The sequence below is a fragment of the Macaca thibetana genome, chromosome 19 (assembly GCF_024542745.1).
Source record: "Macaca thibetana thibetana isolate TM-01 chromosome 19, ASM2454274v1, whole genome shotgun sequence".
Taxonomy (NCBI): Eukaryota; Metazoa; Chordata; class Mammalia; order Primates; family Cercopithecidae; genus Macaca; species Macaca thibetana.
In genome coordinates, this window is record NC_065596.1 from 36,201,514 (window position 1) to 36,218,476 (window position 16,963).

Below are 16,963 nucleotides of genomic sequence, written 5' to 3' on the forward strand. Positions count from 1 at the left end.
GTTAAGGATAAGTTTCACGATTTCACAGTGCCGTGCCTTCGCTCCCTTTCTCTTCAGAAAAGCTGAGGAGGAAGAAGATAAAATGATACATTTGGGCTTAGTCCAGTGCAAGGGTTAAAGGTGTAAGGCTTCAGTTCTCCCCATTTCCTCATTTGGCAAAACAAGACTATTGAAAACACAAGACAAAAACCCCGAGGCTTGCACATAAATTCGGGGCTTATTTACAGCATCCTCGGCATCTTCCTTTCCCTACAGTGCGAATTACCAAGTAGCGCCATGGATCTCATGTCTCCTACTTTATTCCTCTTTCCAGAATATTCCAGCCACCAAAGTGCTCAGCAGGAGCTGCCATGTAAGAGTCCCCCATGAAGCCCAAGCACCTGGGCTTAGCGACATGCAGGGTTGAATGCTGGGAGACTGCTGTTGTCCCCGATTGAGGGTTCACCCACTGTATTAGTCTCTCTTTCTACAGCAAATGCGTCTCTGTCCCCAGGGTGGGATGGCGAACTTGTTAAATGGCCATAAGGAAGACTTTATTCAGGACCATCGAGATAGGTACAGGTACCATCAGTGGATGGAAAATCACTAAGAGCAAACCTCAGGGGTCCGGGGGGTTTTGGCTAAACCCACCTAGCAGGATTCTTGCTGAAGGCAGGCCAGGGTGATCAGAGGTCACCTGGGGATGGTGGAGGCTGAAGAAGACGATCAGATGTGAGGGTGGCGGGGGTTGTGGGGGACGGCGGCGGGGTTCATTTGCGGAAAGGATTTTACAAGGACGTGCACAGATGGGCCTAGGAGGAGGTTCAGAATTCTCAGGTTTGGCCTGAGTTGTGTTGCGCCCGGCCACCTCTCCAGAGGAGCAGATGTGCCTCTGACCCCGCGTCTCCCCGCAGAGGGCTAAAGTGGAAAAAACCACACAGAACTTTCCCCTGGGACAGGTGAAGCGGATGGGGCGTGGGGCATTCCTGGGGACTCCGTTCAGGGCCTAGGGGCCGGGTGGGGAAGGCACTTGAGGGAACCTCCCTGGAGCCCGAGGGAGCTTCAGCCAACTCCTAGGTCACCCCACCACCCACCAGAGTCCAGGCCTGCCAGAGTCCCCTCACACCTGTGCTCACCCTACCCTTGCCCCTCGCTCTACTCTCACCCCCCGCCCTACCCTTACCCCTCGCTCTACTCTCCCCCCCCGCCCTACCCTTACCCCTCGCTCTACTCTCCCCCCCCGCCCTACCCTTACCCCTCGCTCTCCTCTCACCCCCCGCCCTACCCTTACCCCTCGCTCTACTCTCACCCCCCGCCCTACCCTTACCCCTCGCTCTACTCTCACCCCCCGCCCTACCCTTGCCCCTGGCTCTGGAGCTGCGATGCCAGCCTTGGGGCTTTCAGTCCTGCCTTGATCTTTGTTTTATACTGAAACTCAATTTTACACACACAAACCCTCTCCCAGCCGGCCTCTGCCTTTTCCTCATGTTGTCATTGAATAAAAAGAAATGCATTTTTTTTTTTTTCCCCCTGAGACAGAGTCTTGCTGTATTGCCCAGGCTGTTTTTTTTTTTTTTTTTTTTTTTTTTTTGTATTTTTAGTACAGACGGGGTTTAACCATGTTAGCCAGAATGGTCTCGATCTCCTGATCTCCCTCAGCCCCCCAAAGTGCTAGGATTACAGGCATGAGCCACTGTTCCCGGCTCCCACCCCATTCTCTGATCCTGCAGGCAGGCCCTTAGTTTGTGCTGCTCTGCACTGCTTATCTGTGTGTGCTGAAAGGTGAGGGAGAGTGTCTGTGCCCATTCCCAGGCACCTTCTTGCAGCTGCAGCCATCTCTCCCACGCATGCTTCCAGCTTCCCTATCTTAGTGTGCCTAAAGGGAAAGGAATGTGCTTTAGGCCTGCTGTTTTTATTGGGGACCATCGTATGTATGTGGCTTGGTGATTACCCAGGAACCTCCCAAGTCTGTGCCCTGAGTTGCTTATCTGTGTTTTACAGCCTGAAAGGTCAGGCTGCTCTTTGTTAGGAGAAGTGACTTATTTGAACTGGGTGGTGTGGTTAGAAAGGGAGCAATTTCTAAGCTGCTTTTTGTTAGAAAGCTTTTTGCTGGGGACTCTCTTCACCTTATCTACCTAAATGATTTCTGTTTCTTACATCTATTGGGTGTTGATTTCAAGTAGAATGAGTGAATGCATTCATTCATCTAAGCCGTATTGACTCCATTGTTTCTTTCACTGATAGCAGATTATCTCTTTTGGCCCTGCGTCCTCTCTGGCTGGGCAGCTCTGGGCCAGCCATAGATGGAGGGGAGGACGTGTGTGTGGCCATGTGTGTGTTTCTGTCCTGGACAACTCTGTCCTGAGGGGCCAAAGTGGGAAGTGCCCTCAACCAAGGAGATTCCTGCTCTGTGTGTGTGTGTGTGTGTGTGTGTGGTGTGTGGTGTGTGGTGTGTGTGTGTGTGTTGTATGCGGTTGGGACAGTTGGGGATTCTCACTTTTTTTTTTTTTTGAGACAGTTTCACTCTTGTCACCCAGGCTAGAGTGTAGTGGCGTGATCTTGGCTCACTACAACCTCCACCTCCCGGGTTTACGTGATTCTCCTGCCTCAGCCTCTCAATTACAGGCGCCTACCACCACGCCTGGCTAATTTTTGTATTTTTAGTAGAGACGGGGATTCACCACGTTGGCCAGGCTGGTCTCAAACTCCTGACCTCAGGCGATCCACCTGCCACGGCCTCCCAAAGTACTGGGATTACAGGTGTGGGCCACCGAGCACAGCTCGGGATCCTCACTTTTTCGCAGAGATTGAGTGGTCACTGGCAGGGCATCTGATGGAACTTTCTGAGATGCTGGGAATGTTCTCTGTGCTGTACAAAAGGGATGCCAGTAGCCACATGCCACGTGGAACAGTTGAAATGTGGCCAGTGTGAGATTTTTAAATCTTGCCTATTTTTGATGGACTTAAGTTGAAGCACCTGCTTGGGAGCGGCTACCGCGCGGGATGGGACTGGAGGAAGCTGGAAAGCGCTCGCCTGCGTTTCGGGCGCTGGCCCAGCAGAGGGCGCCGGAGAGCGGCCGGAGCCGCAGGCGGGGTTGTGGGAAGAGGCTGGGATCCCGTGCGCGCTGGTGCACCTGGGCCAGCGCGCAGACGATCAATGGAGGAATTCAGTTCCTCGGAGAGTTCCTCCGTCTCCAGCCTTCTCGCCCACACGGAGACAAGGAGAAGTCACACGTACTTCTCGCGGGCTCTTACTCGTGGTCCTGGTCTCCTCCCGGCCCCCACCTCCCAGCCCAGCGCGCACACTAGACGGCACGTGATCTCCACGCTCTTCCTCCCGCGCCCCTTGCTCACCCAACCCCCGTGGGAGTGGCCCATCCTCTCCGCGTAGACACCTGCAGTCATTGTCACTAGCTGAACTGCGCCCTCCTGAAAGCCCTGTGTTGGAGTCCTACCCCCACCTCCCCCGCCCCCATACCCCAGAATGGGGCTGTATTTGGAGACAGGGCCTTTACCCAGGTAAGTAAGGTTAAAATGAGGACATTAGGGTGGGTCCTAATCCAACCTGCCTGTTATACAGTGGGGTTGCACCTTCATGTGAAGACGCAGGGAGAAGACAAGCCGTCTGCGAGCCAAGGAGAGAGGCCTCGGCGGAAACCGACCCTGCAGCACCTTCATCTTGAACTTCTGGCCTCCAGAACTGCGAGAAAATATGTTGACGTTATATAGCGCTCCCAGCTGGTGGTACTTTGTTATGACAGCCCTAACACATGAATGCAGCCATCCACACTGTCTGTGGGAATGCACGCATACCCCACAGCCCCCTTGCTCTGTCTCACCTCGTATCGCAAAAGCTCACGCATGTCTCTTTCCCGAGTCCCCGGAGCGTCATCCCACCTACATCTCTCCTCTTGGCGGGGACTGGCCTGCCGCTTGGGATGCTCCTGGGCCCCCTGGCTCCAGCACCGCTCCCTTCATTCTGTAATACAGACAATAGAGAGGAGACCGCCTGGCCCCACTTCCTCATTTCTGTTCCCAGGAAAATAAGCATTGCAAGTAATCCATAGAACAATAGACATCATCCACTTTCCAAGCATCTCTGACTGAGTGATCTTCTACACATACACGTGGGAGGCCCCAGGGAGCCCAGTAGAAATGAAAAGCCTGGGCAAACACGGAATTATGCCACACAGTGAATGTGCTACTCAAGCCACTCGGCCTGGGTGGCGGTGGTTGGAAGCCTTACTGGCTTGAGCTTTCTGAGTAAGCTGTGACCCAGTCATTGACTTAAACTTCAGAGGTCCATGGAGACCTCTTAGGAGTCTTTGAAGGAACTTAGCATAGATACAAATAGCTGCTGACTGCAGGGAGATAGGGAGGTATGTTTTGTAAACGTGTCCAGGCAACTTTTTGCCTACGGAAACAGACAAAAATGAAAACAAATGAAAAAACCTCTCAGAACAATACAGAATCCAGAGTCACTACAACACATTTCCTGAAGTGGCGTGAGCCTGTAATCCCAGCACTTTGGGAGGCCGAGGCAGGTGTATCGCTTGAGGTCAGGAGTTCGAGACCAGCCTGGCCAACATGGTGAAACTCCATCTCTATTAAAAATCCCCGTCTCTACTAAAAATACAAAAATTAGTCATGCATAGTGGCATGCGCCTGTAGTCCCAGCTACTCGGGAGGCTGAGATGGGGTCTTGCTATGTTGTCCAGGCTGGTCCTGAACTCCTGGGCTGAAGCATTCCTCCTGCCTCGGCCTCCTGAAGTGCTGGGATTCCAGGCATGAGCACGGTCATATAGGAGTGCTTCCGGCCGGGCATGGTGGCTCACGCCTGGAGTCCCAGGACTTCAGAAGCCTGAGGCGGGCGGACTGCCTGAGGTCAGGAGTTGGAGACCAGTCTGGCCAACATGCTGAAACTCCATCTCTACTAAAAAAAAAAAAAAAAAAAAAAAAGCCAGACGTAGTAGCGCACGCCTGTAGTCCCAGCTACTCGGGAGGCTGAGGCAGGAGAATTGCTTCAACCTGGAAGGCGGAGGTTGCAGTAAGCCAAGATCACGCCACTGCACTCCAGCCTGGGCGACAGAGCAAGACCTCATCTCAAAAAAAAAAAAAACGAAAACAATTCATATTATCCTGAGGAGACAGTGACAGGGTACAGTGTGTGGTATTTAGAATTGTTATTATCCTGAGAAGGAGACAGTGACAGGGTACAGTGTGTGGTATTTAGAATTGTTACTATCCTGAGAAGGAGACAGTGACAGGGTACAGTGTGTGGTATTTAGAATTGTTACTATCCTGAGAAGGAGACAGTGACAGGGTACAGTGTGTGGTATTTAGAATTGTTATTATCCTGAGGAGGAGACAGTGACAGGGTACAGTGTGCCATATTTAGAATTGTTATTATCCTGAGAAGGAGACAGTGACAGGGTGCAGTGTGCGGTATTTAGAATTGTTATTATCCTGTCACAGGAATGCAGTAACTTAAGATAAAAGGGAACAATGCAAAGTCTTGCTCAAATCATAAGATCATGTAACATTACAATTGCAAGAGGAACAAATGTCAACTTTTGAGAACTCAACATTATTCCTAGGAGGGAGTGAATACAAAATACCTTTAAAAATCAGTAGCTCTTGGCCGGGCATGGTGACTCATGCCTGTAATCCCAGCACTTTGGGAGGCTGAGGTGGGTGGATCATTTGAGGTCAGGAGTTCAAGACCAGCCTGGCCAATGTGGTGAAACCCCATCTCTGCTAAAAATACAAAAAAAAAATGAGCTGGGTATGGCGGCGGGTGCCTGTAATCCCAGCTACTTGGGAGGCTGAGGCAGGGGAATCACTTGAACCCAGGAGGCGGAGGTTGCAGTGAGCCAAGATTGCACCACTGCATTCCAGCCTGGGTGACGGAATGAGACTCTGTCTCAAAATAAAAACAAGAAAAGTTACAGTTTTATAAGATCTGAGAACTACAGTTCTAAGTTTTTCTCTCTGTCCTTGCTGCATCAGGTTAAAGGAGGATAGATTTTTTCATTAACTTGGATAAAAGTATGAGTGTACAACACACACACACACACACACAGAAATGTGTCTCCAGAATCTTTGGAGAAATAATGAGACAGTCTTATTCTACTACACCCCACCATGATGTACCATAGATGATTTCTTTCTGTAAATTTCCATTTACACATATATGTGTGTGTCACTGGACCTAGTTTTTGGCATTAGAATATTTAAGTTCTAACACAAATCCTGCACTTTAATTATCTGTACTTTTTTGAGATGGAGTTTTGCTCTTGTTGCCCAGGCTGGAGTGCAATGGCAGGATCTCGGCTCACTGCAACCTCTGCTTCCCAGGTTCAAGTGATTCTCCTGCCTCAGCCTCCCGAGTAGGGGATTACAGGCACCCGCCACCATGCCTGGCTAATTTTTGTATTTTTAGTAGAGACAGGATTTCACCATGTTGGCCAGGCTGGTCTCAAACTCCTGACCTCAGGTGATCCGCCCACCTCGGCCTCCCAAAGTGCTGGGATTACAGGTGCGAGCCACTGTGCCTGGCCACATATTCACACCCAAAGCTATATCTGTTGGGTCTGAGAAAATGAGCAGACTCTTGCGTTCATGGTTCAGAGTTCAGTGGGTCTGTTCATCCAAGGTTTGGTTCAGACTCCAAAGAGACCCTGTCCTTCTTTCTCTAGGACTCAGGGATTTGCAGTGACCCTCACCTGTGGTCCTACCTGAGACACTCCCCTGCAGGTTGCCACCTGCCTCTGTCCAGCCAGAGCATGAACGGGATGTCAGCGTGGGGCAGGCCTATCACCTGCTCTGGACAAAATGACTCCACCGCCACCGCTCTATGTTCCTCTCTTGAGGGATGACACTAAGTCCCGTCGTCTTCCCTGAGACTGAACATAAGGAAGCACCCACCTGGTTCCTCTTGGTTCCAGAGCTCTGTGCAGGGAAGTGTCGGTCAGGAGGAGCGGGGGCCCCTGAGTCCCTAGTTATAGGAGCGAGTTCCTGGAGCTGATCTCCCCACAGAGATGCATTATCATGCCATCTGTAGAATCCATGACATCGTCAGCAGGGAGAGTCTGGAGAATCTTCAGTGAGGAACAAAATGTATCCCCAGCCCCTTCTGGTGGTGAGTTACAGCTTTCGGCAGTTAGTGAGAGGATGGTGGAGACCAGCTGAGCCAGTGGCATAGGAAGTTTTCTGTGCTCCCGTGGGAGAATCTAAGTTCTGAACCGGTGTCATCAGAGTGGAAGGGGCAGTCAACACTGGGTCCGGGCTCCCCTTTTCTGTTTACAATTGTGCATTTTCTTCAATGCTGTTTTTCTTTTTGGGACGGAGTCTCGCTCTGTCACCCAGGCTGGAGTGCAATGGCATGATCTCGGCTCACTGCAACCTCCGCCTCCCGGGTTTACGCCATTCTCCTGCCTCAGCCTCCTGAGTAGCTGAGACTACGGGCACCCACCACCACGGCCAGCTGATTTTGTATTTTTAGTAGAAACAGTGTATCACCATGTTAGCCAGGCGGGTCTTGAACTCCTGACCTCAGGTGATCCGCCCACCTCGGCCTCCCAAAGTGTCAGGATTACAGGCGTGAGCCACGGCGCCCAGCCCTCTTTCAGTTTTCTAAAGTCACGCTGATACTCGAAGCCTGAATACAGAGCGTCTGCATATGATCCGGAGTCGGGTCTTCTCCATGACGTGAAGTTCCATCGCTCTTCAAGGTTATGTGAAGGTTGCTTATTGCCCCAGGTCTGAGTAGTCTGGAAGATATCCCATTTGAAGCTTTTCTATGTCATCTCAGATCTCATAGTTCCTCTCTACACGACTCTGCTGGGAGACTCATATTTTTATATTTCCATGTGTCCACACAGCCTTGCTTCCTTTGTCTGTCTTTGGACCACCAGGCTTTCCCCCTTTATTCCTGAATGGAAGCAGCACTCCTGGTCACGTGGGCTGGTAGTAGGGGAAGGAAACACAGGAAGATTATGCCAGTTTTTTTTTGTTTTTTTGTTTTTTTTGAGACGAAGTCTCACTCTGCTCCAGGCTGGAGTACAGTAGTGCAATCTCAGCTCACTGCAACCTCTGCCTCCCAGGTTCAAGTGATTCTCCTGCCTCAGCCTCCCAAATAGCTGGGACTACAGGTGCATGCCACCATGTCTAGCTAATTTTTGTATTTTTAGTGGAGACAGGCTTTTACCATATTGGTTAGGCTGGTCTTGAACTCCTGACCTCATGATCCACCCACCTGGGCCTCCTAAAGTGCTGGGATTACAGGCGTGAGCCACTGCGCCCAGCCTATGCCAGCATTCTTTGTAGAAAAAGGCCAAAAGCAAATAGAAAATTGGGCGAAAAAGTTCATCATTGCTTAAACATATGGAAAACCTGGAAGTAAAATTAAGCAAATAAGTGCAAGCACTCTACATCAAAGACTATGGAAAATTCAGCCTCCCAAGTATCCAAAGAATCCAGGCGTGTGCCAAGAGATCCAGGGGTAGGTCCACAATTTCACAATCTCAGGAGAATCTGAGATTATATTTCAATCTAATAACTGATACTATATAATCCAGCTTCTGTATCACCTTACATTTATATTTTGTAGTAACAATTTTAGACCAGGCCAATAAAGCATCACCAATTTGCTGCAGGGAACTAGGGAATGTTTAATTATGGCAGTGAAGTGTTTAATATTGTATTTTAAAATAGAAACAGTATAGAAACATTTGAATAATACTGAATTTTTAGAAACATCTATTGGAGTGTCATATATAAAAGGATAAGTAGAGATTTGGAAATGCTTTTTTTATTGGACAAGAAAACTGATCAAATGTAAATCTGGGCAAACTAGAAAGTCTGGATGCTAGCAATACAATCTATAGACACATTCTAGCATCACTTCTATGTGAGAAGTATCCGGATAGTGGTGCCTGCAAATGCATGCCCCTACACACTCAGACATCCATTAAGAAAATAAAGCCATGCTTTCCAGAGCGTTTAACACTTGTTTAACGTACTTGTTCTTCTAAATATCGCAAGGCAGGATGGGGTTTCTAAAGACAAGGGGATATAGGACCAAGGCAAAGACAGTCAGCACATACACTGAATCACGTTCCATAATCATATTGTTAGAACACCCAGGGAGTAGCCCTGAAATCACAGCCCTGCTGCCATGATGTACAATTACAGGACAGAGGTGCCAGGAGAAGGGCCCACGGTGGCCAAGGAAAGCTTTTGTGAGAAGACTACTTCAGGGTGTTCCCCATCAGAGGAGCACACCCCTGATCTTGTATTCCTCGTCAATCCAGGGTTCGTGTGAAATGGTCAGGTGGGGCATTTTTTCTTCCACAGACATCAGCATCTTCTGAGTTTCTTCATCAAAGCCAGATTTGTGCAGCCTGGGAAAAATAGAAATAGTGTTTTTTTTGTTTTCTTTTTCATTTGTACACAGTATTGCCTCTCTACATTTTGATGTCTACCTCTCCTCTCCTCTTTATTCTCTTCTAGAAATCACTGGGAGAATTGTACTGAATTTGAAAAACAAGCATGCATCTTTCCTATAGGATGGGAAGCCTCTGATTTAGACCATAAAGTGAAATTTCATATACAGCATGTATCAATTAAGATTTAATTCAAAAAAGATGAATTTAAGTTAAAAAGAAAAAAAAACAGGATAACTTCCATTCACCTGATGTTCATATGCCCTGGCACATTTATTGCTGCTTATAATGTGCTTTAAAAAAAAAACTTGGCCGGGCGTGGTGGCTCAAGCCTGTAATCCCAGCACTTTGGGAGGCCGAGATAGGCGGATCACGAGGTCAGGAGATCGAGACCATCCTGGCTAACATGGAGAAACCCCGTCTCTACTAAAAAATACAAAAAACTAGCCAGGTGAGGTGGCAGGCGCCTGTAGTCCCAGCTACTCGGGAGACTGAGGCAGGAGAATGGTGTAAACCCGGGAAGCGGAGCTTGCTGTGAGCCGAGATCGCGCCACTGCACTCCAGCCTGGGTGACAGAGCGAGACTCCGTCTCAAAAAAAAAAAAAAAAAAAAAAAATTAACATATTATGAACTTTCTCAGAGACACTAGTATAATGAATTCATGTACCCATCACCAACTTCTACAATTACCAATATTCAGCCTCTTCCATTTACAACCCACCCATTTTCTAAGAAATAATTAAAGCAGATGCTACACCCATAAATATTTCAAACCTTCTTGTCTATTTTTGCTATTTTCAGTTCCTTTCATGTCATTGTCCCCTGAACCCACCTCAACAAAACTGGTTTTTGTCGTCACCAATAACATCAATTTATTAAATACATTCTATCCTACTTAACTGGTTAGCACTGAATACAGTTAATTACACTTTCTTGTTGGAGATATTTTTTCCCTTAGCTTATTGGTCACCACTTCCTGGCTTCTACTCCCTCAACAGCTATCCTTCTTGCTTTATACATTGAATCTTTATAACTTCTAAATGTTATCAGCATCAGGAAGATAAAAAAAATAAGTTCACAAATAATTGGTAAGATTGGAACATAGGCTCTCCTGAAAGAATATAACTAACATTTGCAGTTTTCTTCTCCCCTCTCCCGTGTCCGTCCTTCTTGCCTGGTGTTCATAGTTATGTGCCTTTTTATCTCCGATTATAAAAAGAAGTTGAGGAGGATTAGCAGGTCACAAAAATTCATAGACATTTAGACACAGGAGAAGTAGGAGTTTATTACCTTAAATCTTCAGAGGTAGGGAAGATGGCTAAGTTTCCTTTCAGCTACAGCGACACTATGAGAAAGTTATCCAGAAATAACTGCTCTGAATGCTCGCTACTGTGGAGATGACATGTTCTGGGTGTGGGGATGGTGGTTGAAGAGGAGGGAGATAAGATAATTGTTATTTTATAATGCAGGTCTTAAGTGCCTGGCCTGTCCCTATGGGCGCTGGGTCTCTGTCTCCTCTCTGAATTCATTTTTTCCCTTCTCTGCTCTACAGTTCCCCGGGACCCCCTTCTAGCCCTGGAGGGTACAAGGCCTGGCACCATCTCAGCCTTTGCGTTTTGCTGTGCCCCCTTCACTTGGGGTCCTCCCTAGATATTCATGATATGGTTTGGTTGGAGCTGTGTCCCCACCCAAATCTCATGTTTAATTGTAATCCCCCCTGTTGGAAGTGGGGCCTGGTGGGAGGTGACTGGATCGTGGGGGTGGATCCTTCGTGAATGGTTAAGCACCATCCCTTTGGTGCTGGTCTCATGAGTGAGTTCTCACAAGATCTGGTTGTTTAGAAGTGTGTGGCATCCCCCCTGCTTCCTTTCCTCCTGCGCCCGCCACCAAAGACGTGCCTATTTCTCCTTCACATTCCGCCATGATTCAGAGTTTCCTGAGGCCACCTCAGAAGCAGAAGCCGTTATGCTTCCCGTACAGCCTGCACACGCACGAGCCAATTAAACCTCTTTCCTTTACAAGTTACCGTCTCTGCCAGGCGTGGTGGCTCACGCCTGTAATCCCAGCACTTTGGGAGGCTGAGGCGGGTGGATCACCTGAGGTCGGGAGTTCGAGACCAGCCTGGTCAACATGGTGAAATCCTGTCTCTACTAAAAATACAAAAATTAGCCTAGCATGGTGGTGAGCGCCTGTAGTCCTAGTTACTCCGGAGACTGAGGCACGAGAATTGCTTGAGCCTGGGAGGCGGGGGTTGCAGTGAGCCGAGATCATGCCACTGCACTCCAGCCTGGGTGACAAAGCAAGATGCCGCCTCAATAATACAAAAAAACAAAAAACAAAAAAAAAATAAACTTAACAGATTGTGAACTTTTCTCAGAGACACTAGTACAATGAATTCATGTACTCATCACCAACTTGAACCATTATCAATATTCAACTTCTTCCATTTAGATCCTGCCATTTTTTAAAAAATAAAAAAAACTTTTAAAAATTAAGATAAAATCAGAAGGAAAAATTAACTTAAAAAATTCATCCTACAGGTTTCAAATAGGTACAACTCCAAAGGCAAACCTAATTTTCAGAACAACGTTCACTGCTGCCGTTTAGCCAGTGTATTTCTGAATCCAGACCCTGCTCAGCCCGTCCCAGAACCGCTTCCCAAGTCTGAGCCGGGGTTGCATATTTATGGCCAACGTCAGTAGAACATGTTTTAATAGAGCAATGGTTCTCAGCTGGTGCAACTGTGTCTCCGGGGGACTTTTGACAATTTCCGGAGCTCTTTTGATTGTCACAACTGAGGGAAGCGCTACCGGCAACTCATGAGAAAGGCCGAGAACGCTGCGTGACATCTTACAATGTCAACGGTTTTTACATTTTACAATGACATTTTACAATGTCCACAGGGGCCCAGGACAGGCCCCCACCACAAACGACCCTCCAGCCTGACATCCGTCAAGTCGCAGTTGAGCAAACGGCCAGCGAACTAAGCTCGTTCTGAAGTCACTCACCCCAGCATCTGCAGGGCACAGTCCGGGTGGCTCAGTGCCTCACACAGCACCGCCACTGCATCAGGTTCCAAGATAATCCAGTCGAGGTTCAGGCTCCTCAGTGTTTTGCAGGCAACGAGTGCCGCGGCGAGGTCACCACAGCAGGCACGGGTGATCGGACATGTTTGCAGACTGCAGAAAGAGAAACACACCAGAGAATCCAGTCTGGCTTGGGGCAGGCTGGAGGGCACGCCATTGTTACTTACCAACTACTTATCACCCCCTAATACCGATAGACAGGATGATAGTAGGCAGAGGACAGAGGATAGGGGACAGATGGACAAATAGATAAATGACAGATGATGTATACATAGATATAGATAGACGTGTGGATATGCACGTATCTATCCACATTCGTACACACATATGTATATGTCTGATGTGTGTACCTGTGTGTTGGTGGCTTTCAGGCAGGCATGATTTTTCCCCAGGAGCACAGCTGCCCTGGCTGAGAAATGCTGGTCTACACGGCAGAGTTTCCTGCTGGGAGGTGTGTAATTTTTGCCCACCGGAGGATCCTGGTAGTGTCCGGAGACATTTTTGGTCTACCACTCCAGGAGAGAAGGTGCTCCTACCTCTTCTTCCCCTCTTCCCCTCGTCGCTTACCTCTTTCACCCTCTCTTCCTCTCCTGCCCGCACTTCCATCCCCTCTTCCCCTCTCCTCCTCCCCCTTCCTCCCCCATTCTCCCCTCTCCTCCCTCGTTTTTCTGTCCTCATCTAGTGGCTGGGAACCAGGGATGCTGCTCAACACCCCAGGAAGCATGGGACAGCCGCCCCAAAAACACAGAATGAATTGGGCTAAAATGCCCCTCGTGTCAATACCGAGAAACCAGGATGCAGACACACATCCTTGCAGCCTCACAAGCGCATGTAATTGTTTGACAAATTACACGCCTCCCGGCAGGAGACTCTGCCGTCTAGACCAGCGTTTCTCAGCCAGGGTGATTGCGCTCCAGGGCACGTACATCTAGTGACATTTATCCCAACTGAGGGGTGCTGCTGGCAACTGGAGGATAGTGTGCAGGGTGCTGCTGAAGATCCTATGATGCACAGGATGGCCCCCAAGGCAAATAACTCTCCAGTTTCAAACAGCAAGAATTCCAAGGCCGGGCGCGGTGGCTCACGCCTGTAATCCCAGCACTTTGGGAGGCCGAGATGGGCGGATCACGAGGTCAGGAGATCCAGACCATCCTGGCTAACCTGGTGAAACCCCGTCTCTACTAAAAATACAAAAAATTAGCTGGGCGTGGTGGTGGGCGCCTGTAGTCCCAGCTACTCGGGAGGCTGAGGCAGGAGAATGGTGTGAACCCGGGAGGCGGAGCTTGCAGTGAGCAGAGATCGTGCCACTGCACTCCAGCCTGGGCGACAGAGCCAGACTCCGTCTCAAAAAAAAAAAAAAAAAAAAAACCTGCCTCCCTTCCATCCTATTGACCCTCCGGCTCTTCCTATTCTTGAAATAGATACATTTTCCTACAATGATGATTGGTAGATACTCACCCAAGTTGCTCTAATTTACAGTTAGGATGCTTCAAAGCTGCACATAACTGTCTGACACCAGCATCTCCTATTTCATTATGCCCAAGTTTCAGGGTCTTTAGTTTTTCATTGCAAATAAGAACAGTAGCAATGTCCTTACAGGAATCGGAAGTAAGGAAACAACCCATCAACCTGGGGGAGGAAACACAGACACACACACACACACACACACACGTGTGTGCTTATGAGGCCAGTCACGAGGCTCCACCTGATTTTCATTTTTTCATGTGATACAAGAAATACCCAAGTACTGCTGAGATGATGAGGAGGGTGGGGAAGGGCAAGAGGAAGAGGAGTGAGGAACCAGGGAGGAGAAGGGAGGACAGGGGATGGGGGAAGAATGGGGGAGGAAGGGGGAGGAAGAGAGGGGAAGAGGGGATGGAAGTGAGGGCAGGGGGGAGGAGGATGAAAGAGGTAAGGGACGAGGGGAAGAGGGGAGGGAAGGGGAAAGAAAAGGTAGGAGGGAGGAAGGGAGAGGAGGAGGAGGAGGGAGGGGGGAGAGGGGAGGAGGATGGGGAGAGAGGAGGAGGAGGAGGAGGAGAGAGGAGGAGGAGGAGGAGGAGGGGAAGAGAGGGGAGGAGGAGGGGGAGAGAGGAGGAAGAGGAGGGGGAGAAAGGAGGAGGAGGAGGGGAGAGGGGAGGAGGGAGGGGAGAGGGGAGGAGGAGGAGGAGGGGAGGAGGAGAGAGGAGGAGGAGGAGGGGAGGAGGAGGGGAGGAGGAGGGGACAGAGGAGGAGGGAGGAGGGGATAGAGGAGGAAGAGGGAGGAAGGAGGAGGGAGGAAGGAGGAGGGGAGAAGGAGGGAAGAGGGGGAGGGGGGAGGGGGGACAGGGGGTGGGGGAGGACAGTAAAGCAAATCACAGCCGGTCCTACCACAGCTCCTGTATGCTGCAGGCCGGGTGCTTCAGCGCTCCACAGAGAGACGCCACTCCATTATCTTCCAGGGCGTTTGAGCTCAGATCGAGGAGGGACAGGGACTTACTGCACAAGAGGACTTGGGAGATGGAGTCACAGGAGACACAGGTGAGACAGCAGTACATCAACCTGCAAAGAAACACACCGTCTCCCAGCCCACAGAACAGCCGCTCGTCCACCCGGAGACACACACCGTCTCCAGCCCACCGAACAGCCGCTCGTCCACCTGGAGGAACACCGTCTCCAGCCCACAGAACAGCCGCTTGTCCACCTGGAGAGACACACCGTCTCCAGCCCACAGAACAGCCGCTCGTCCACCTGGAGAGACACACCGTCTCCCAGCCCACCGAACAGCCGCTCGTCCACCTGGAGACACACACCGTCTCCAGCCCACAGAACAGCCGCTCGTCCACCTGGAGAGACACACCGTCTCCCAGCCCACAGAACAGCCGCTCGTCCACCTGGAGAGACACACCGTCTCCCAGCCCACAGAACAGCCGCTCGTCCACCTGGAGGAACACCATCTCCCAGCCCACTGAACAGCCGCTCGTCCACCTGGAGAGACACACCGTCTCCCAGCCCACTGAACAGCCGCTCGTCCACCTGGAGACACACACCGTCTCCCAGCCCACAGAACAGCCGCTCGTCCACCTGGAGAGACACACCGTCTCCCAGCCCACAGAACAGCCGCTTGTCCACCCGGAGAGACACACCGTCTCCAGCCCACAGAATAGCCGCTTGTCCACCCGGAGAGACACACCGTCTCCCAGCCCACTGAACAGCCGCTCGTCCACCTGGAGGAACACCGTCTCCAGCCCACCGAACAGCCGCTCGTCCACCTGGAGGAACACTGTCTCCCGGCCCACTGAACAGCCGCTCGTCCACCTGGAGAGACATACACCGTCTCCCAGCCCACTAAAGCTTCCTGTGGTAATGTTACCATATTCTCTTTGTCACAGGCAAAACCTTTCCAGATGTTCCTTGAACTCTGCTGTCACTCAAGAAAATAAGGAGCTGGGTGAGGTGCCTCACACCTGTCATCCTAGCACTTTGGGAGAGCAAGACAGGTGGATCACCTGAGACCAGGAGTTTGAGACCAGCCTGACCCACATGATGAAACCCCGTCTCTACTAAAAGTACAAAATTAGCCGGGCACGGTGGCGGACGCCTGTAATCCCAGCTACTCGGGAGGCTGAGGCAGGAGAATCGCTTGAACCCGGGAGGTGGAGGTTGCAGTGAGCTGAGATCGCACCATTGCACTTCAGTCTGGGCGGCAAGAGCGAAACTATGTCTCAAAAAAAAAAAAAAGACGATAAAAGAAGGGGATTAAAACTTGTAACACCTACGGACATACAGAAGGAAGAATGTGGAATATAGTGTCCCAACAAACAATCTCAGATTCCAGTTCCAAGTCAGATCATCACCAGCTGGAAGACCTAGGGCAAAAGTCACCCATTCTTTGCAACAGAGTATACATATGGCTTAATGGAATGTACTGGACAATATCCCATGTAGAATAATTTTTGATTTGTTGTTTAATATACATATTTAAGGTTTTGTTAAAAGAATAGGTTTTAGATGCTCGAGCCACAAAAAATAAAATGGATCAGCTATGTCAGAGGATAAGTATGTTAATTCCTTGACAACAGTCAACCTTTTACTATGGATATGTATATCAAATAATTTTTGTTTTAAAAATTATTTAATTGGCCTGGCGCGGTGGCTCACGCCTGTAATCTCAGCACACTGGGAGTCCGAGACGGGAGGATCACGAGGTCAGGAGATCGAGACCATCCTGGCTAACACGGTGAAACCCTGTCCCTACTAAAAATACAAAAAATTAGCCAGGCGTGGTAGCGGGCGCCTGTAGTCTCAGCTACTTGGGAGGCTGAGGCAGGAGAATGACGTGAACCCGGGAGGCGGGGCTTACAGTGAGCTGAGATCACGCCACTGCACTCCAGCCTGGGCAACAGAGCAAGACGCTGTCTCAAAAAAAAAAAATTATTTAATCACAATGTACTGTATCCTTTGCTGAGAGTTGAT

General features: G+C 49.8%; 2 protein-coding genes across 2 annotated transcripts in view; both read right to left on the minus strand.

Annotated features, from left to right (window-relative positions):
- Positions 1 to 16,963, minus strand: part of FIZ1 (FLT3 interacting zinc finger 1) — a 255,628-nt gene that overhangs the window by 111,150 nt on the left and 127,515 nt on the right. The window lies entirely within an intron of this gene.
- The window catches only part of NLRP9 (NLR family pyrin domain containing 9), a 33,705-nt gene continuing 25,992 nt past the window's right edge, over positions 9,251 to 16,963 (minus strand). Inside the window, exons 6-9 of the mRNA XM_050771871.1 lie at positions 14,879 to 15,049; positions 13,970 to 14,140; positions 12,434 to 12,604; positions 9,251 to 9,383 (exon numbers count right to left, since the gene is read on the minus strand). Coding sequence (XP_050627828.1) covers positions 9,251 to 9,383; positions 12,434 to 12,604; positions 13,970 to 14,140; positions 14,879 to 15,049 — 646 coding nt within the window. The remainder of the gene's footprint in view (positions 9,384 to 12,433; positions 12,605 to 13,969; positions 14,141 to 14,878; positions 15,050 to 16,963) is intronic.